Source organism: Mesoplodon densirostris, chromosome 4 (genome assembly GCF_025265405.1).
Source record: "Mesoplodon densirostris isolate mMesDen1 chromosome 4, mMesDen1 primary haplotype, whole genome shotgun sequence".
In the NCBI taxonomy this organism is placed as follows: Eukaryota; Metazoa; Chordata; class Mammalia; order Artiodactyla; family Ziphiidae; genus Mesoplodon; species Mesoplodon densirostris.
This window is the reverse complement of record NC_082664.1, coordinates 27,936,035-27,957,416: the sequence shown is the minus strand read 5'-3', so window position 1 is coordinate 27,957,416 and position 21,382 is coordinate 27,936,035. Positions and strand designations below refer to the sequence as shown.

Sequence of the window (21,382 nt, the reverse complement as noted above, 5' to 3'; positions counted from 1 at the left end):
GTTTTTTTGTTTTGGTTTGGTTTTTTTAACATCATTATTGGAGTATAATTGCTTTACAATGGTGTGTTAGTTTCTGCTGTATCACAAAGTGAATCAGCTATACTTATACATATATCCACATATCCCCTCCCTCTTGCATCTCCTTCCCACCCTCCCTATCCCACCCCTCTACGTGCTCACAAAGCACCGAGCTGATCTCCCTGTGCTATGCAGCTGCTTCCCACTAGCTATATATTTTACTTTTGGTGGTGTATATGGGTCCATGCCACTCTCTCACTTCGTCCCAGCTTCCCCTTCCCCTCCCCATGTCTTTTTTTTGTTGTTTGTTTGTTTTTGGGTTTTTTTTGCGGTATGCGGGCCTCTCACTGTTGTGGCCTCTCCCGTTGAGGAGCACAGGCTCCGGACGCGCAGGCTCAACAGCCATGGCTCACGGGCCCAGCCGCTCCGCGGCATGTGGGATCCTCCCAGACCGGGGCACGAACCCGTGTCCCCTGCATCGGCAGGCGGACTCTCAACCACTGCGCCACCAGGAAAGCCCCTGCCCTCCCCATGTCTTCAAGTCCATTCTCTACATCTGCATCTTTATTCCTGTCCTGCCCCTAGGTTCTTCAGAACCTTTTTTTTTTTAGATTCCATATATATGTGTTAGCATACTGTATTTGTTTTTCTCTTTCTGACTTAGAGTCTGCAGACTCTAGGTCCATCCACCTCACTACAAATAACTCAATTTCGTTTCTTTTTATGGCTGAGTAATATTCCATTGTATATATGTGCCACATCTTCTTTATCCATTCATCTGTCGATGGACACTTAGGTTGCTTCCATGTCCTGGCTATTGTAAATAGTGCTGCAATGAACATTGTGGTACATGACTTCTTTTTTTTTTTTTCTGTGGTACGCGGGCCTCTCACTGTTGTGGCCTCTCCCGTTACGGAGCACAGGCTCCAGATGCGCAGGCTCAGCGACCGTGGCTCGTGGGCCCAGCTGCTCCGTGGCACGTGGGATCTTCCCAGACTGGGGCACAAACCCGTGTCCCCTGCATCGGCAGGCAGACTCTCAACCACTGCGCCACCAGGGAAGCCCCATGACTCTTTTTGAATTATGGTTTTCTCAGGGTATATGCCCAGTAGTGGGATTGCTGTGTCGTATGGTAGTTCTATTTTTAGTTTTTTAAGGAACCTCCATACTGTTCTCCATAGTGGCTGTGTCAGTTTACATTCCCACCAACAGTGAAAGAGGGTTCCCTTTTCTTGATACCCTCTCCAACATTTATTATTTGTAGACTTTTTGATGATGGCCATTCTGACTGGTGTGAGGTGATACCTCATTGTAGTTTTGATTTACATTTCTCTAATGATTAGTGATGTTGAGCATCCTTTCATGTGTTTGTTGGCAATCTGTATATCTTCTCTGGAGAAATGTCTATTTTGGTCTACTGCCCATTTTTGGATTGGTTGTTTTTTTGATATTGAGCTGCATGAGCTGCTTGTATACTTAGGAGATTAATCCTTTGTCTGTTGCTTCATTTGCAAATACCTTCTCCCATTCTGAGGGTTGTCTTTTTGTCTTGTTTATGGTTTCCTTTGCTGTGCAAAGGCTTTTAAGTTTCATTAGGTCCCATTTGTTTATTTTTGTTTTTATTTCCATTACTCTAGGAGGTGGGTCAAGAAGGATCTTGCTGTGATTTATGTCATAGTGTTCTGCCTGTTTTCCTCTAAGAGTTTTATAGTGTCTGGCCTTACATTTAGGTCTTTAATCCATTTTCAGTTCACTTTTGTGTATCGTGTTAGGAAGTGTTCTAATTTCATTCTTTTACATGTAGCTGTCCAGTTTTCCCAACACCACTTATTGAAGAGGCTGTATTTTCTCCATTGTATATTCTTGCCTCCTTTGTCAAAGATAAGGTTACCCTATGTGTGTGGGTTTATCTCTGGGCTTTCTATCCTGTCCCATTGATATGTATTTCTGTTTTTGTGCCAGTACCATACTGTCTTGATTACTGTCGCTTTGTAATATAGTCTCAAGTCAGGGAGCCTGATTCCTCCAGCTCCATTTTTCTTTCTCAAGATTGTTTTGGCTCTTAGGTGTCTTTTGTGTTTCCATACAAACTGTAAAATGTCTTGTTCTAGTTCTGTGAAAAATGCCATTGGTAATTTGATAGGGATTGCATTGAATCTGTAGATTGCTTTGGGTAGTGTAGTCATTTTCATAATGTTGATTCTTCCAATCCAAGAACACGGTATATCTCACCCTCTGTTTGTATCATCTTTAATTTCTTTCATCAGTGTCTTACAGTTTTCTGCATACAGGTCTTTTGCCTCCTTAGGTAGGTTTATTCCTAGGTATTTTATTCTTTTGTTGCAGTGGTAAATGGGAGTGTTTCCTTAAGTTGTTTTTCAGATTTTTCATAATTAGTGTATAGGAATGCAAGAGATTTCTGTGCATTAATTTTGTATCCTGCTACTTTACCAAATTCATTGATTAGCTCTAGTAGTTTTCTGGTAGCATCTTTAGGATTCTCTATGTATATAGTATCATGTCATCTGCAAACAGTGACAGTTTTACTTTTTCTTTTCTGATTTGGATTCCTTTTATTTCTTTTTCTTCTCTGATTGCTATGGCTAAAACTTCCAAAACTATGTTGAATAATAGTGGTGAGAGTGGGCAACCTTGTCTAGTTCCTGATCTTAGTGGAAATGGTTTCAGTTTTTCATCATTGAAAACGATGTTGGCTGTGGGTTTGTCATATATGCCCTTTGTTATGTTGAGGTAAGTTCCCTCTATGCCTACTTTCTGGAGGGTTTTTATCATAAATCGGTGTTGAATTTTGTCAAAAGCTTTTTCTGCATCTATTGAGATGATCATATAGTTTTGTTTTGTTTTGTTTTTTGCGGTACGCAGGCCTCTCATTGTTGTGGCCTCTCCCGTTGCAGAGCACAGGCACTGGACGTGCAGACTCAGTGGCCATGGCTCACGGGCCTAGCCGCTCTGCGGCATGTGGGATCTTCCCGGACCGGGGCACGAACCTGTGCCCCCTGTATCAGCAGGCGGACTCTCAACCACTGCGCCACCAGGGAAGCCCCAATCATATAGTTTTTATCCTTCAGTTTGTTAATATGGTTTATCACATTGATTGATTTGCGTATATTGAAGAATCCTTGCATTCCTGGGATAAACCCCACTTGATCATGGTGTATGATCCTTTTAATGTGTTGTTGGATTCTGTTTGCTAGTATTTTGTTGAGGATTTTTACATCTATGTTCATCAGTGTTAGCGGCCTGTAGTTTTCTTTTTTTGTGACATCTTTGTCTGGTTTTGGTATCATGGTGATGGTGGCCTCGTAGAATGAGTTTGGGGGTGTTCCTCCCTCTGCTATATTTTGGAAGAGTTTGAGAAGGATAGGTGTTAGCTTTTCTCTAAATGTTTGATAGAATTCGTCTGTGAAGCCATCTGGTCCTGGGATTTTTTTTGTTGGAAGATTTTTTTTATCACAGTTTCAATTTCAGTGCTTGTGATTGGTCTGTTTATATTTTCTATTCCTGGTTCAGTCTTGGCAGGTTGTGCATTTCTAAGAATTTGTCCATTTCTTCCAGGTTGTCCATTTTGTTGGCATAGAGTTGCTTGTAGTAATCTCTCATGATCTTTTGTATTTCTGCAGTGTCAGCTGTCACTTCTCCTTTTTCATTTCTAATTCTGTTGATTTGACTCTTTTCCCTTTTTTTCTTGATGAATCTGGCTAATGGTTTATCAATTTTATCTTCTCAAAGAACCAGCTTTTAGTTTTATTGATCTTTGCTATTGTTTCCTTCATTTCTTTTTCATTTATTTCTGATCTGATTTTTATGATTTCTTTCCTTCTGCTAACTTTGGGATTTTTTTGTTCTTCTTTCTCTAATTGCTTTAGGTGTAAGGTTAGGTTGTTTATTTGAGATGTTTCTTGAGGTAGGATTGTATTGCTATAAACTTCCCTCTTAGAACTGCTTTTGCTGCATCCCATAGGTTTTGGGTTGTCGTGTTTTCATTGTCATTTGTTTCTAAGTTTTTTGATTTCCTCTTTGATTTCGTCAGTGATCTCTTGGTTATTTAGTAGCGTATTGTTTAGCCTCCTTGTGTTTGTATTTTTTACAGTTTTTTTTCCTGTAATTGATATCTAGTCTCATAGCATCGTGGTCAGAAAAGATACTTGATATGATTTCAATTTTCTTAAATTTACCAAGGCTTGATTTGTGACCCAAGATATGATCTATCCTGGAGAATGTTCCATGAGCACTTGAGAAGAAAGTGTATTCTGTTTTTGGATGGAATGTCCTATAATTATCAATTAAGTCCATCTTGTTTAATGTGTCATTTAAAGCTTGTGTTTAATTATTTATTTTCATTTTGGATGATCTGCCCATTGGTGAAAGTGGAGTGTTAAAAGTCCCCTACTGTGATTGTGTTACTGTTGCTTTCCCCTTTTTTGGCTGTTAGCATTTGCCTTATGTATTGAGGTGCTCCTATGTTGGGTGCATAAATATTTACAATTGTTATATCTTCTTGGATTGATTCCTTGATCATTATGTACTGTTCTTCTTTGTCTCTTGTAATAGTCTTTATTTTAAACTCTATTTTGTCTGATATGAGAATTGCTACTCCAGCTTTCTTTTGATTTCCATTTGCATGGAATATCTTTTTCCATCCTCTCATTTTCAGTCTGTATGTGTCTCTAGGTCTGAAGTGGGTTTCTTTTAGACAGCGTATATGGGTCTTGTTTTTGTGTCCATTCAGCAAGTTTTTGTCTTTTAGTTGGAACATTTAATCCATTTACATTTAAGGTAATTATCGATATGTATGCTCCTGTTACCATTTTCTGAATTGTTTTGTGTTCGTTATTGTAGGTCTTTCCATTCTCTTGTGTTTCCTGCCTAGAGAAGTTCCTTTAGCATTTGTTGTAAAGCTGGTTTGGTGGTGCTGAATTCTCTTAGCTTTTGCGTGTCTGTAAAGGTTTTAATTTCTCCATCGAATCTGAATGAGATCCTTTCTGGGTAGAGTAATCTTGGTTGTAGGTTTTTCCCTTTCATCCTCTAAATATGTCCTGCCACACCCTTCTGCCTCACCCAGTTTCTGCTGAACGATCAGCTGTTAACCTTGTGGGGATTCCCTTATATGTTATTTGTTGCTTTTCCCTTGCTGCTTTTAATATTTTTTCTTTGTATTTAATTTTTCATAGTTTGATTTATATGTGTCTTGGCATGTTTCTCCTTGGATTTATCCTTTATGGGACTCTCTGCACTTCCTGGACTTGATTGACTATTTCCTTTCCCATATTAGGGAAGTTTTCAACTATAATCTTTTCAAGTATTTTCTCAGTCCCTTTCTTTTTCTCTTCTTCTGGGACCCCCTATAATTCAAATGTTGGTGCATTTAATGTTGTCCCAGAGGTCTCTGAGACAGTCCTCAATTATTTTCATTCTTTTTTTCTTTATTCTCTTCTGCGGTAGTTATTTCCACTGTTTTATCTTCCAGGTCACTTATCCGTTCTTTGGCCTCAGTTATTCTGCTATTGATTCCTTCTAGAGAACTTTTAATTTCATTTATTGTGTTGTTCATCATTGTTTGTTTGCTCTTTAGTTCTTCTAGGTCCTTGTTTAAACATTTCTTTTCTCCATTCTATTTACAAGATTTTCGATCATCTTTACTGTCATTACTCTGAATTCTTTTTGAGGTAGACTGCCTATTTCCTCTTCATTTGTTTGGTCTGGTGGGTTTTTACCTTGCTCCTTCATCTGCTGTGTATTTCTCTGTCTTCCCTTTTTTTTTTTTTTCTTGCGGTACGCGGGCCTCCCACCGCTGTGGCCTCTCCCGTTGCGGAGCACAGGCTCCAGACGCGCAGGCTCAGCGGCCATGGCTCACGGGCCCAGCCGCTCCGCGGCATGTGGGATCCTCCCAGACCGGGGCACGAACCCGTGTCCCCTGCATCGGCAGGCAGACTCTCAACCACTGCGCCACCAGGGAAGCCCTCTGTCTTCTCATTTTGCTTAACTTACTGTGTTTGGGGTCTCCTCTTCACAGGCTGCAGGTTCGTATTTCCCATTGTTTTTGGTGTCTGCCCCCAGTGGGTAACGTTGGTTCCGTGGAATGTGTAGGCTTCCTGTTGGAGGGGACTGGTACCTGTGTTCTGATGGATGAGGCTGGATCTTGTCTTTCTGGTGGGCAGGACTGTCCGGTGGTGTGTTTTGGGGTGTTTGTGACCTTATTATGATTTTAGGCAGCCTCTCTGCTAATGGGTGGGGTTGTGTTCCCGTCTTGCTAGTTGTTTGGCATGGGGTATCCAGCACTGCAGCTTGCTGGTCGTTGAGTGGAGCTGAGTCTTATAGTTGAGATGGACATCTCTGGGAGAACTCTCGCCGATTGATATTACAAGGGGCCGGGAGGTCTCTGGTGGACCAATGTCCTGAACTCAGCTCTCCCACCTCAGAGGCTCAGGCCTGACACCCGGCTGGAGCACCAAGACCCAGTTCTTGGAGAAGGGGCCCTTGCAATTTCTAAGGAGCAAGGTTTCTTTGTAACTGCTGTGTCCGTGAGATCACATAGAAAGTTCTCATTTTCTGAAGGAAATGTATCCAGAGAAGCAGATGGCACAATTTCCATAGTGTAATTCCTCTTCTTTGGATAGGACTCCTCAAAAAGGTAACAGGCCAAGAATCTAGGATAGTTTTTCACCATGGTTGATGACCATCTAGTAATGGTAGGTATAGTTTTATGGTATTATTTTCACTTAAATAGGAGTGAATGAGCATGTGTGTGAGAGAAATAGAGAGAGAGAGAGAGATTTGGGTGGTGATGTCAGATGTATTTCTTGCTGCTATGGTTGAGGTTCCAAAATGTTTGAAAGCCACTACCCTCTAAAAACTCTTGTATATGTGCCATGGAGTTAATAGCTTTCAAGGTTTTTTTTTTTTCTTTCTGAAATTTATGTTTGAATGTTGGGTATACCTGTAAATCTGAAATAAACCCTTGGGTGCACTCTGATATAATCTAATCTTTTTCATGAAGAAAAAAAAAGTATTGGTCATGACCCACTACATTGATTTTGTGACACATAATTTGAAAATTACTTTTCTAGCTTATATTCCTGGGAATGGAATTATTGTGACAGGATAAAAGTGAAACTTTTTAAGATTTTGCTCTATTTTAGTGTCTATATTTGTTTTCAACAGAGGGGGTATGATGGTGGTTTGTACTGCTCTGCTCAGGGGGCATTTGGAAATGTGAGGACAGTGTTTGGTTGTCACAATGACTGGAGAATGCTTTTGGCATTCAGGGACAGGGTCCAGAATGGTAAGTGTCCTAAAAAAATAGGACAGCCCTGCACAAGCAATGATTATCCTGTCCAGAATGTCTTAATGTGCTTGTTGAAAACCATGGGCTTGGTTGTGTGATTTTTCTACCATTTGCCTCATTATTCAGTATTTATTGGTGACACCGTCATATTGGAGGCATAGTATGTTATAGAAAGAGCAGAGGGCTTGGAGTCCAGTATATGAGTCTGAGTCTTGCTACTTAACCAGCCCGGTTGTGTCCCTGAACAAATTATCTGCTTTCTCTATGCCTCAGTTTTCTGATCCAGGAAATGGAGATGACGATACCTACTTGTAAGAGTTTGCATTAAGAAATAAGATTATAAGTATACATTGTTTACACAGTACAGTGCCTGGCTTAATAAGTGATTATTACTACATTATGAATTTGTACTACTGAATTTATTCATTTGTTCAGTTAAACCCATTTTCTGAGGTGGAGAAATACAGTACTTATCTTACTTAAATCTTGCCTTTATTTTTTGGTTTAAAAAAAAAAGAAACTTTATGTGGCCACTTGGTTTAATAGGACATAAAGTATAAGGATTAAGAAAGTTTTGTGTTGACATCTCTCTCATTCTCATTTGTCTCCTTTTGACTTTTTTCCTCCTTACTTTTATTGGAACACCCTTACCAGTTCACATGGATGCAGTGGAGCCAACCATACCAGCATCACAGGCCCCCAAATCTCCGAACTCTGAGTGGTTGGTCAAGACCTCTGCTGTAGAGAAAAACACGGACTCAACTGCAGCTACATTTTTTAAAATGCCCCAAGAAAAGAGCCCTGGATACAGCTAGACAGCAGAATTTCACCCACCAAGAGCTGACTAGATGTTGTTGAAACAAATATTAGACTTCGTATTATATTGTCTTGCATATATTAATTGACATTCCCAGTCCTTTCGCCACCAGGACTGACTCCTCTTCAAAGAAGTGGACTCTTTCTCTTAGAAAATCCTATTGTGAAAATCTTTTTTTTTTTAATTGTAAAATATTAGGACAGCAATTTTTTTAAAAAAGGTCCCCGATGCTCTATTTGTTACATTGCTGTTGCTGTCCCAACAGTTACCTACAGCTCTGTTGACAGAGCTGTTGCTGTTTTGCAGGTATGTCTTTTTTCTTGAAGAACTAGTAACTGCTTTTGCATATTTTTTGTGTAGAGCTTTTATTTTTTTTTTTTTTTATTTTTTTTTTTTTTGTGTAGAGCTTTTAATACCATTTGAGGAAGTTCCAAATTTGCAGCCAGTCCCAGACAAAGTTAAACACAGATTTAAGATCTGTGTGTGGAGATCTGTGTGTGGAATTGTTTGCAGGAGATAAGGCTTGCCTTTGAGCCTGCTCTTGATTCAAGCAGAGTGCCAATAAGATAAATCCACCAGGTACTCAATTTGGAGCCTCAGAAGAGACTACCAGCAGCATGGGCCTTGGAAACTTACTCCATTTTTCTAGATGTCCTGTTGGAATCGCCAGCAGCTGCATTGTACTTTGCCTCATCTCCACAGTCTGTGTTCTACTGAAAGAGGACCTATATATATATACACATACAGATTGGTGTCATGAAGAAGGTGCTTTAGGTGTACAGCAAATTTAAAACAGTGGATTGTGTCTTAATACTTCATGTTGCGGTGTAAGCCTTTATGTACTAAACAAGACTTTTATTGTTAGTATTATAGGTCAGTAACCTGTAGCAGAAATTCATACTCTATTATAATAATGGCTTTTTGAGGCCATACTTTGGGGAGGAAGAATGTCTTTTTGACATGCCTTTATACTTGGTATGTTTATGACGGCTCAGCTGCATGAAGAGTTATATATACAGCCATGCTTCAAGTTGGATGCTCCTTTGTCAAAATGAGGAATAAGTGACTGCCTAGAGCTTCTGAAGAAGAGCCACCCTTTCTAAAAAAGTATTATCAAGATTGTCTGTCGTTGAGGGACCTGGTTGGCAGAAGGGCCCTTTTTTGTACAAATTGAATGCTTTTACTTGGAGATACACAGAAGCCATTCTCAAGTGTCCACTGCTCTTGTGACATTCTAGAGGAACTCCCACCCCTGCACCTGGTAGGACAGAGCCTCCTGTCTTTCCCTGAAGCGCAGTTGTCCTTCTTTCTCACACAGAGTTTAATGGTGGGCCGCTCTGTCGTATTCCTTTAAAAATTGTTGTCCTTATCAGTGGTAGCTCCAGAATGTCCTTGTCAGTGGTGTGGGTGTGAATCTGCTGGGAAAGGGGGACTGGAAGCTAAGTTTACATAGTACTTCATGTAAGACTGAGAACATGGCAGTTGTCCACAACAAGGAATATGGTGGAGGGAGGGGCGGGTGGAGATTACGGCATGAGGAGTAGTGCTAAAGCCAGCCCAGCATCCCTGGGAGCCGCCCAGATTCTTGTGCAGTAGTGAGTGTACTTCCCTTCCTAAGGCTGCACCCATAGCAGAATAGAAAACATGATGTCTGTTGAATATAAAGTGGTTATACTCAGTTGTTGCAGTGATGAAGGTATCTTTTTGTTGTAATATGTGCATTCTTACTTAGTCCCAATAGTGTCCCGAGGCACACATTTCTAACATAATTTGTTGGATTTAAGGGAGAAATTCATGAACATAATAATTTTATTTTCTTTGCACTAAGCTCCATGGCTCATTCAGAGATCAGTCCTGTGATCATGGCCTGTTAAGACCTCTGTAGTTCGGGTAGCATCTTTTTCTTCATGACATGTAGCCTAATAATTCTCCTTTCTACCTGTGATTAAAAATCACTTGTATGTACAACTTTATTTACCTTTTAAACATCTATGATGTAAAGGTAGGTGATTACTACCATTTTATAGAGCCAAGAACAGTCTTAGTGACTTGCCCCAAATCTCATAATCAAGTCAAGACTAAAATCCCAGACTTAAAGTCCCAGACTTACAGACTTTCTTGGCCCTGGGTTATAATCTTTTGATTGTCATTGATAGACCTGAGTCACTCTGAGACTCGTATTTTTGAAACAGTATGCCAGATAAACAGAATGTTTATCATCTTTCTTGATCAAGCTTTCCTACATATTTTGAATACTTTCAACGGGGAGCAACCCAAAATGCCATATCTGTAATAAGTAGGAGAGAAAATTCATTGTCTAAGAGAATAGCCATTAAGCACACAAATATTTTTCCAATACAGGGTTGTAAATTGTGCTCCTTATTTTAAGCTGCTGCACGAGCATGCTTACAGAATTATTCACCGACTTATTCTGCTTGTTTTTTATGAGTCCATTCCAGAGGAATACTCTTAGAATCAAGTGTATTTTGAATCTTAAATTTTAAATTTCCTTTTTATATGGCAAAGTGTATAATGTCATAAATTAAGAAAAATCTGTTACCTTTCAACAAAAGGTATAATTTCAAAATCGGGTTTTGAAATCTGTTGAAAAAAAATTGTAGCTTGACTTCTTTTGAGGATAATCATTGAGCTCACTTGTGTTTGATCTGCTCAAAAGTAATAACCGAAGCAGAGCTCCACAGTTCTTCCTAATTTCAGAATTCTGATTTATCCCAGCTTGCTGTCCAGTCTGCCTGTCTAAACCCTAATCTTGGGTATTTTTCACAGTGGGCGAAAACATTATGTACTTGCATGAGCATCATTCATAAAGGATAGTTTTGCTTACGGGTTTAAGGGAATTTGAGATTATTTTTCAGGTGCAGTATTTTAAAGGGAATAACTTCATTTGCATCAAAACTTGTGTTGCTTTTTGGTAAGAACTGTTCAGAAGAGGAAATTAGTAGCTGTTTACATGGTGCCAAGTTTGGAGGGGCAGAGTATGATCTTTATTGAGTGGTGTGTTCTTGATAAATAGGCCTCATTTAGCCTTGAATTCTTTAGAAATCAAATGCAATTGGAAAGTTCAGATGACAAAGTTTTGCTGGGCTACAGAAACAGGCTGCAAATAAGGCCATTTTGGCAACAAAATGACCAAAAGCTGAAATAAAGCTTTTTAATCTGTGATGCTTATGGCATCCTTTGCTAATAAGTAAAGCTCAATACCTAGGAGAGGTAATTTAAACTACTTCAGAATCCCTAATAGGTGAATCTGACATATCTCTGTACTTTGGAACCAGAAATGCAGTCTAGATCACAGCATAGCAAGTTCTGATGCTAAAAGTACAGGAGCAAAGTTATCATAGCAGTAAGTCATTTAGAGGTGAACGAGTCTCAGAGTGTCACGTGAGGAAGGAGCTAGGTGGCACTGTCATTGCTGGTGTGATGGGTTCTCCACTTCGGCTCCAGGAAAAGGCTCCTGGTGATGCCTGATTCATTTCAAGCCTTTGCTTTATTTTGGCTTCACTACCATGATTCTGAGCCATAAGCTTTTTTATTTCCTGGGGATTAGGCTGTGTAAAAATACAGCATTAGCCGTATTCAGCATTCTGTATATTTGGTGAACCTTACCTGAGCTGGGATGAGAACAGAGTGGCTTTCTCTAGCAGCAGTGGATACAGTCTAGTTGAGGGCATAGCTTATAGGCTGTATCATGGTTCATGGGATGGTGGGAGGGGTGGCAGAAGCGGTTTGCTCCTGCTGTCAGCTGCTTCCTTTGCTCATGTTTCAGCTGCCCATTTTACTTGTCAGTATTTCCTTATCTCCCTCTCCAGGTGTGACAGTTAGTGTAGTTACTCATCGTGACAGCAATCAGGTTGGGTTCCTACCCCATGAGAAAACTGGCACAGAGGAAAAAAGGTGAGGAAATTGGTGGGTTCTGCTATTAGCACTAAACGCAAGTGGCCCAGACATGCTTTCATTAAGATCACGAAACAGATGAACATCAAGATCACGAAACAGATGAACATCAAATGCCTGGAAATAGCAACGTGGAAAAGAAACAAAGGAAATTGAGTGATCTTGCCGAAGAGTGTGGATTACAAGGTTTTTAACAAGCCCAGCAAAACAAACTTATGGCCAAAAGAAGAAATTTTTCTGCCACTGCCCTGCACTGCACTTGGTAAAATTGTCAAATGTGGGGAAAAAAAAATTTCCAAGCACAGTATTGAAGACTGGGGCAGATCCTGAAGATGTTCACCAAGGAAAGGAGTCTTGGCAAGGTCAGACTGGGAAGGCAAGGGGAAGAGAAGGAGATGCTTAGAGCAGGGCTGCTAGGGCCCCGAGATCAACAGCATCCATACATTCTTCCCCGCTTCAGATCTGCTGAATCAGAAACTCTGAGGGTGAGGCCCAGCAGTCTTTTACCAGCGCTCCAGGGGACTTGATGTTTAAGAACTGCAGGCTTTGCCACAGTTAAAAAGAAGTGTTTTAATATACTGGTGTCCCCCCGCCCCAAGCTCTGAGGTGCTCTTATACTTTCCTCCATAAGTATGGAGATGTTTTGTGTATGGTTCTTTGCAGAAACTGTTAAATGTCTTGATTTCCCATACTTTTTCCCTCAAGTTCCTGAAAGATCTCCTGGAAATACTGAGAAAGGATGATGTGGAGAAAAATGCCATTGAGGCCATTTTTAGATGGATAGAAACAACCTTTTAAAAGTGGATTAAAATATAACAATGGATTTTTAGTCTGTGAGTGATCATTGATTTTCACAACCGACAGTAAAACATTTGTGTAAGATACTGCCACCCATGATTTTACGATACCTATTCATTACATCTTAGTTTCATGGGAAAATGTCATATACTTTCATAATGATGAAGTCTTTAAAGTATGGCTCACAAAAATGAAAAAAATAATTGGAAGAAAAAAACACCCTGAGTACATAGCTATTGTGTAATAAATACCTGTTGAATTATTGGTAATCTTTTGCTGGGAATTAATCTCAGTACTTCAGAGCATGTTAAAATCAATTTTCAGTGATCCCACTTAATCACACCTTACTGTCTTTGTTTTACATTTTCAGCTAGTGATTCCGCAGGGGTTGGGAACCAGTAGTAACAACATGTTATATTTTTTCATCGTCTGACTTACGATTCAGTGTTTCAGAAGACAGTACTCTAATCTTAAAGCTTTGAAGTGGTGGTATGGTCATTTTTTCTTTAGATCTTATTTGTGTGTATTGGCCTAGGGCCTACTTTATTACAAAAGCCTATGAACCAAATTTCTCTTTCTGGGAATATGTGTGGCTACGGACGAGTTCTCTAGTATCATTTCCTCAGATGCTCATGTTTTGTGCCTGGGTTTTTATTTATAAAGGTGACTGATAACGTGGAAAGGTCAGTGCCATTGAAAGAAAAGTCTAGTGTTACAGTTCCCCTAGAAACAAGAGGCACAGTTTGCCATGCAGGGCCACAGGACAAACACCAAGTTTGGGTCAGGAGGCAGAAGACGGGAACAAGTGATAGGTTTAGGCCAGAGCCATGATCAGGATTTTCTTGGGAAAGGCAAAGCAGGGCAGGGAGAACAGTTTAGGCATGGCTAGTGAATAATTCCAGGGCCTTAGGGCTACAGTGTGGGCTCCAGTTGCCTGGTGCCTGGCCCTGGGATGATTGTGTCCTGGGGTGTGCAGGCCAGATGGAGGAAGTGTGGCTCCATCAGACGTGGTTAGTTTGCACATCAAAAGCATGCTGCAGGCTGAGTCCTTTGCAGTCTCTAAGAACTGGCCAGCCCTGAGAGGGGTCATCTTTCCCCATCCAGAAAGTTTTTTTAAGATGTCAAAACATCGTAATATATTGGAAATATAAAACATGATTAATACACATGTACAGACTGTTTAGCTCTCCTTTCAATTTTTGTAGTCTTTTAAAGCACCACATAATTTTTTCTTTCCGTCTTGAAAACCGTTTAAAAGTTCCTCTGGCCAAAAATGTTAGTGTTACTAGATATTATCAAGGTGTGGGAATATAAAAAATTTTAAGATGTAAATTATGAAAATAATGTTTTCTTTCACTGGAAGTGAGTTCTGACCCTTGCAGATCCCTCATTCAAATGTTTAACTGAAAAAGGAAAGAAAATATCAGAGAACTTGTAAGTAGCCTTGGTGACTGACTTAAATCAACCCGTTTCACTACATATAGATTCTACACCTTGCTCTAGTGGGCCATGTATTTCTCCATGAAAATCTGCTACCCCAAAATCATGGTGACAATTTGAATTGCTCTAAATATTTATCTCACTCAACCTCCCACCTGTTGTCAGCAGCTATTGCAAACTGGCCATTTTAAACCCTTTCATTCCCACCTTCTCTCAACCCCAGCAGCTAATCTCACCTCTCCCCTAACAGATAATAGAGCATTAAATGGGGAAACTCCGCTTACACACCTTCACATACACCCTTACCTTTTTGTCTTGGAAATTCCTGTCCTCCCCCTAACAATCCTTTCTCTTACACTCAAGGTCCTCTCCCTTGATCAGATGCCTTGCTCAATACAGCTTCTCACTCCGGACACATATGGCTTTGCATTTAAACACATTCAAAGACTCCCTCTTCAAACAAAAATGCCTTTCCTCAACCCTTTGAACCCCTTGACTAGCACTAAATACTGCTCTTTCCTGTACTTTGTCTATTAATTCTCAGTTCACTGAAGCAGTAGTTTTTAACCCTGGCTGCACACTAGGATCATCTGGGGAGATTTTTAAAAACCCTAATTCCCTTGACTGAACCACAAGCCAATTACACGAGAATGAGGTAGTGGGACAGTCTTTTTAAAGCAAAGACTTGCAGCCAACGTGCAGCCGAGGCTGAGAGCCGACACGCTAAAACCTGGCCGCTACCCTCGCCGCCATTAAGATTGTTCTTGCTCGGCTCACCAGTGACCTCTGGTTGCCAAAATTTAGTTCTTAGGTTGATTTTTATGTCTTGATACCATATCACTGCTTCCTTTCTGGAATTCTGACTCTTCTGACCCTGCTCTCCTGATCTTTCTCCTGCTTTCTCAGCCTCTCAGGCAGAGTGGTCAGTAGGTCAGTCCCATGCAGACTGAATGTCTGCCTCTGCCCTCCCCTCCATTACTTCATTAATACCCATGTGCTAGTGAGTTCCTTTGCCATGCTGCCTTCATGTGCTGGCTTAAAGCACAGATTGGAGTGAAGCACTTCCATTCATTGACAATTATCGTAAACTAGGAAAGCCAACTCAAGGTGTCTGCTCCTTTCCTCACTTCCCTTTGCTCCTCCTTCAAGCCCACTGAAGTAGGAAGAATTGCTGACTACACTAGTCAGTTTCTCTGATGGATAGCCCCTATTTACTAGTGCGTGGAGTAGTTCTTCGTGAAGTCAGGCTGAACTGTGGTCCTTTTTTTCCTTTCCAGGGTCTTGGGCTGGTAAGGAGGCCTGGGCCCACTTCTACATATAAGAAGGCTACCCGCCATCTAGTACTTGCTTCAGTGTTTTTACTTGCTGCTGTTGGTAAGATTTTAGTTTGAGTTTAGGGGAGAGACAGACCCATTTCCTCACCTCTCTTTGACCTTGGGAGCCATGTTGGAGCTTTTACTTTATCAGAAAACTTTGCTGGAGTCTCAGGCATTCGCCCCACTAATAATAAAGCGGAGCTTGATTTTCCACATCACTGCATGCTGCCTTTGGAACTCTAGGTAGGGGTTCCACCCTCACCAGAAGGGACTGTGTGTTTCTGGCTTCTTTTTTTTTTTTTCTTTTTGCGGTATGCGGGCCTCTCACTGTTGTGGCCTCTCCCGCCGCGGAGCACAGGCTCCGGACGCGCAGGCCCAGAGGCCATGGCTCACGGGCCCAGCCGCTCCGCGGCATATGGGATCCTCCCAGATCGGGGCACGAACCCGTATCCCCTGCATCGGCAGGCGGACTCTCAACCACTGCGCCACCAGGGAGGCCCTGTTTCTGACTTCTTTACATCACTAGTTTCTGATTTAAAGTCCAGGATAGGTGGATCTGATTGTCAGGTGCCTATGTCCTAACTGCAGGAAGTGAGAATGAGGTTATCTGGAATGTTTAGCTTCTACTGGGGAGAGATGAAATCCTTAAACACAGTATGTTTTTGTTTTTGTTTTTGTTTTTTTGCGGTATGCGGGCCTCTCACTGTTGTGGCCTCTCCCGTTGCGGAGCACAGGCTCCGTACACACAGGCCCAGCGGCCATGGCTCACGGGTCCAGCCGCTCCGCGGCATGTGGGATCCTCCCGGACCGGGGCATGAACCCGTGTCCCCTGCACCGGCAGGCAGACTCTCAACCACTGCGCCACCAGGGAAGCCCAACACAGTATGTTTTAATGTCTGGGAGAGCTAGTCCCCTCATAATTTTTCAGTGTTTTCCTGGCTATTCTTACATGTTTTTTTTTATATATATAAACTTTAGTGTCAGCCGGCGTAACTCCATTTTTAAAAAGTGTGCTGATATTTTTATTGAGATGGTATTACATTTATTAACTAACTTAGAGAAAAATGACATCTTTACAATTTTGAGTCATCCTACCCAAGAACAGGGGATGTATTTCTACTGTTTAAGTTTATTTTTGTGCCTTTTAAAGACTTTAAAAATTTTCCTTGTATAGGTTTGTGTTTCTTGTTAAGCTTATCCCTAAGTATTTAATCTTTGTTGCTAGTAAATGGGGTTTTCTCTGCCATTATGTCTTCTACTTGGTTATTGTTCTTATATGTGAAGGCTGTTGATTTTTATATGCTAATTTTTTATCCTGCTAACTTACTGAATACTTTTACTTTTGGGTTTAGTTTTATCATTGATCATTGAGGGTCAAAAAACATCTTTCTAAGTGCACAAAGCAGTGGCAAGAAATGAAAGAATCTGTAGAGGTCAAAAAGGGATGTGAAAGCTCGAAACTTGGGAGGCAAGTAAGATGAAAGCCAGCTTTCACCCTGAAGGTATCTGCTGAGAGCTGGTCTCCTTGAGTCTCTGTCATGATGACTGTGATGTGTGTAGGAGGTAAAGCAGGGTCTGCTCAAGGCAGGGAGATCTGAGGTCTCCCACAGAGCGAGGACCCTCAAAGTGCTACACTTAACAGTGTAAGGGTAGATACTAAATAAACCCACCAAGCAGAAATAACAGCAAGGGAACATGCCTTTCTTGACCTTGGCCCTGGATGGAGGAAAAGCTTTTATTTTAACCTAAAAATTTTTAACAAGTTGCCCCTTATAGAGGTTTATGGCCCAAATTTATACTACTCGTGTGGTCCAAAATACTGCAAGTGGGAATTTAATTTACAATGGACCCAGGTAGGTGGTAACCCCAGATGACTGGCAGAAGCAAACACATTCTCTCTGGAGGAATGAAACTTCAATCTAGGTATCAAAGAATTCCCACAGATAAAGTTACACAGAATATGGGCAGCTCACAGTTAAAAACCACAAACCAAAGAAGGAAATAAGTACCATGAGTGCAAGTCATCAGAAACAACATACAGGAGAATCAGACTCACAAACAACTTAGATATTGTACTTATTAGCACAGAATATAAACATGTTACACATGTTTTAAATATATTTCAAGAAGTCAAAGAGAGGCTTCAGAACACCAGGCAACAAAAACATATACTTTTGAAAGGGGTTGATGAGAGTTAACATGTCCTACCGCCCTTTAATTTTTCAAGAGGAGAGTAAAGAGTCTTATTAGTTAGGGACTTTAGGTAAGTAGATCTGTTAAAATATTTGGAGTAACTTTTAAAAGAATAAATATAAAGAATATAGCATTTAAACTAATAATGGATAAAAGGAATGATAAGAAAATAAATTAGAAAGTTAAGAAAAAAAAGTATACAATAAGATGGTAAAAGGATTCAAATATAGTAGTAAAGTGTAAATTAATTACTCCAGTTGAAAGATAAAACCTATAATACTGGATTTTTAAAATCCAGCTATATGCTCTTTATAAGAGACATATCTAAAACTTTAAAGAAAGACTGAAAAGGAAAAGGATGGAAAAAATATACGAACCAGATATCAGAGAAAGTAAGGATAATCTCTACAAAATAATAAACATTGGTTCAATTTACTGATAAATGGTTCAGTTTGTCAGGGGGATATACTAATTCTCAACTAATCTTAATAATATAGCCTCAATATACATAAGCAGAACTAAGTTTAAAATATACTCTTTCAGTAATTGATATAACAAGTGGACAGAAATGGTTATGAATATAGTATATTTAAATAACAAATACGCTTAGTGTAATGGACATGAATGGAATCACGCCCAAGAATATGAAGAGTTACACATTATTTTCAAGCACAGATTGAACATTTATAAAAATTGACTCTTAGGCCATAAAGCAAACCTTAGTAAATTCCAAAGATTAGAGTCATATAGATCACACTCTAATCACAATGAAAGTAAATTTGAAAGACAATAGCCAAAAGGGGGGAGGTGTGATTTTCTAATGCATTTAGAAATTTAATAACATATCTAAACCAATGAATCAATGAAAAAATCCTAATGGGTATTAGAAAATACTTATAACTAATTATATAAAAATCCTATGCATTTACACTCTTCGGATACAGCTAAAGGGATAGTTAGAGGAAAATTTATGGTCTGAAATGTTTTGAGTTAGAGAAGAAGAGAGGACTGAAAATTTATGGGGTAAGCATTCTACCTTTACACTTACTAAAAGAACATTATTCTAGAAAAGAATAATAGAGAAGGCAAAAGTAATAAAAGTTGTGAGATCAGAACTTAATGCTATAGAAAATGAACATGTAATTAAGAGATCAACAAATCCAGAAATTAAGACAAATAATATAGGCAAATCTCTAACATCATTAATTAAGAAAGGGAAGGCACAAAAATATTAGGAATCAAAGGGGTATATAATTATAGAGATTTAAAAGTTAATAAGGTAGTGCTATGAACAACTTTAGCCAATAAACTTGAAAGCTTAGACAAAATGGGCAGATATTTAGAAAGATATGATTTACCAAAACTCAGTTGGGAGAAATAGAAAGCTTGGTTAGTCCTGTAACATTAGACAAATCTAGTCAATAGTTTAAAAGCTGAGACTGTATGTTCTTTGTAGAAAGATTTTGTGTGATCCACTGAAAATGCTGGAAATGTCTAGCTCTTTCTGGAGCTAGGTATGTTAATTATAAAGCTCATTTGGAAGAACAAGTATGCAAGACTAACCCAAGAAGACCCTTAAAAAAGAGCACTTGGGGGGCTTCCCTGGTGGCGCAGTGGTTGAGAGTCCGCCTGCCGATGCAGGGGACACGGGTTCGTGCCCCGGTCCGGGAAGATCCCACGTGCCGCGGAGCGGCTGGGCCCATGGGCCATGGCTGCTGAGCCTGCACGTCCGGAGCCTGTGCTCCGCAACGGGAGAGGCCACAGCAGTGGGAGGCCCGCGTACCGAAAAAAAAAAAAAAAAAGAGCACTTGGGAAGGGAGGGTATTAAAACATAAAGTCTCAGAAACTGAAAATGAGGTATAGGCACATGAATAGACCAGTGGAACACAACAGAAAATTCAGAAATAGACCCAATTGCATATGAAAATTCAAGGTACGATAAAGGTGGTGAGTTCAAAAACAGATCCATAAATCAGTGGAACAGAATAGACAACCCAAAAATAAACCTACATACCTAAGGTCGTTTAATCTACCACAAAGGAGGCAGGGATATACAATGGAGAAAAGACAGTCTCTTCAATAAGTGGCGCTGGGAAAACTAGACAGCTACATGTAAAACAATAAGATGAGAACATTTCCTCACACCATACAAAAATAAACTCAAGGTAGATTAAAGACTGAAATGTAAGACCTGAAGCCATAAAACTCCTAGAAGAGAAAATGATCAGAACACTCTGACATAAATCGTACCAGTATTTTTTGGATGTGTCCCCTAAGGCAAAATAAATAAAAGCAAAAATAAACAAGCGGGACATAAGTAAATTTAGAAGCTTTTGCACAGCAAAGGAAACCCATCAGCAAAATGAAAAGACAACATACTGAGTGGGAGAAAATATTTGCAAATGAGATGACCGATAAAGAGTTAATATCCAAAATATGTAAAACAGCTCATACAACTCACCATCAGAAAACACACAAGCCAGGGCTTCCCTGGTGGCGCAGTGGTTGAGAGTCCGCCTGCCGATGCGAGGGATACAGGTTCGTGCCCCGGTCCGGGAGGATCCTGCATGCCGCGGAGCGGCTGGGCCTGTGAGCCACGGCTGCTGAGCCTGCGCATCCGGAGCCTGTGCTCTGCAACGGGAGATGCCACAGCAGTGAGAGGCCCGCGTACTGCAAAAACAACAACAACAACAAAAAAACACACAACCCAATTTTAAAAATGGGCTGGGGACTTCCCTGGTGGTCCAGTTCCTACGACTCCACACTCCCAATGCAGAGTTCGATCCCTGGTCAGGGAACTAGATCCCACATGCTGCAACTAAGAGTTCACATGCTGCAACTAAAGACCCCACATGTCGCAACCAAAAAAAAAAAAAAGGATCCCCCATACTGCAACTAAAAAAAAAGAAGGGCCAAAGACATTTTCCAAAGAAGACATATAGCTGACCAACATGAAAAGATGCTCAACATCGTTAATCATCAGAGAAATGCAAATTAAAATCACAGTGAGATATCACCACACACCTGTCAGAATGGCTATCATCAAAAATAACAAATGTTGGTGAGGATGTGGAGAAAAGGGAACTCTTGTACACTGTTGGTGGTAATGTAAATTGGTGCAGCCACTGTGGAAAACAGTATGGAGGTTTCTCAAAAAACTAAAAATAGAACTAGCATATGACACAGCAATTCCACTTTAGGTATATATCCAAAAAAACTGAAAACACTAATTCGAAAAGATACATGCACCCCAAAGTTCATAGCAGCATTATTTACAATAGACAAGATGTGGAAGCAACACAAGTATCCATCAACAGATGAATGGATAAAGAAAATGTAGCATAAATCTATATCTATAGCTCTCTATATATACACAATGGAGTGTTACTCAGCCATGAAAAGGAATGAAATTCTGCCATTTGCAAAAATGTGGACCAAGAGAGTATTATGCTTAGTGAAATAAGTTAGAGACAAATACTGTATGTTATCACTTAGACGTGGCATCTGAAAAAAATTAATGAATGTATATAACAAAATAAACCGACTCACAGATATAGAAAACAAACTAGTGGATACCAG

General features: G+C 40.2%; 1 protein-coding gene across 3 annotated transcripts in view; it reads left to right on the top strand.

Moving 5' to 3' along the window:
* Nucleotides 1-12,885, top strand: part of GPATCH2L (G-patch domain containing 2 like) — a 62,633-nt gene extending 49,748 nt beyond the window's left edge. For all 3 annotated transcript variants that reach the window (XM_060095792.1, XM_060095793.1, XM_060095794.1), the window contains exon 10: nt 7,979-12,885. In XM_060095792.1, coding sequence (XP_059951775.1) covers nt 7,979-8,139 — 161 coding nt within the window. In that variant the 3' untranslated portion in view covers nt 8,140-12,885. The remainder of the gene's footprint in view (nt 1-7,978) is intronic.
* The last annotated feature ends 8,497 nt before the right edge of the window (nt 12,886-21,382 follow it).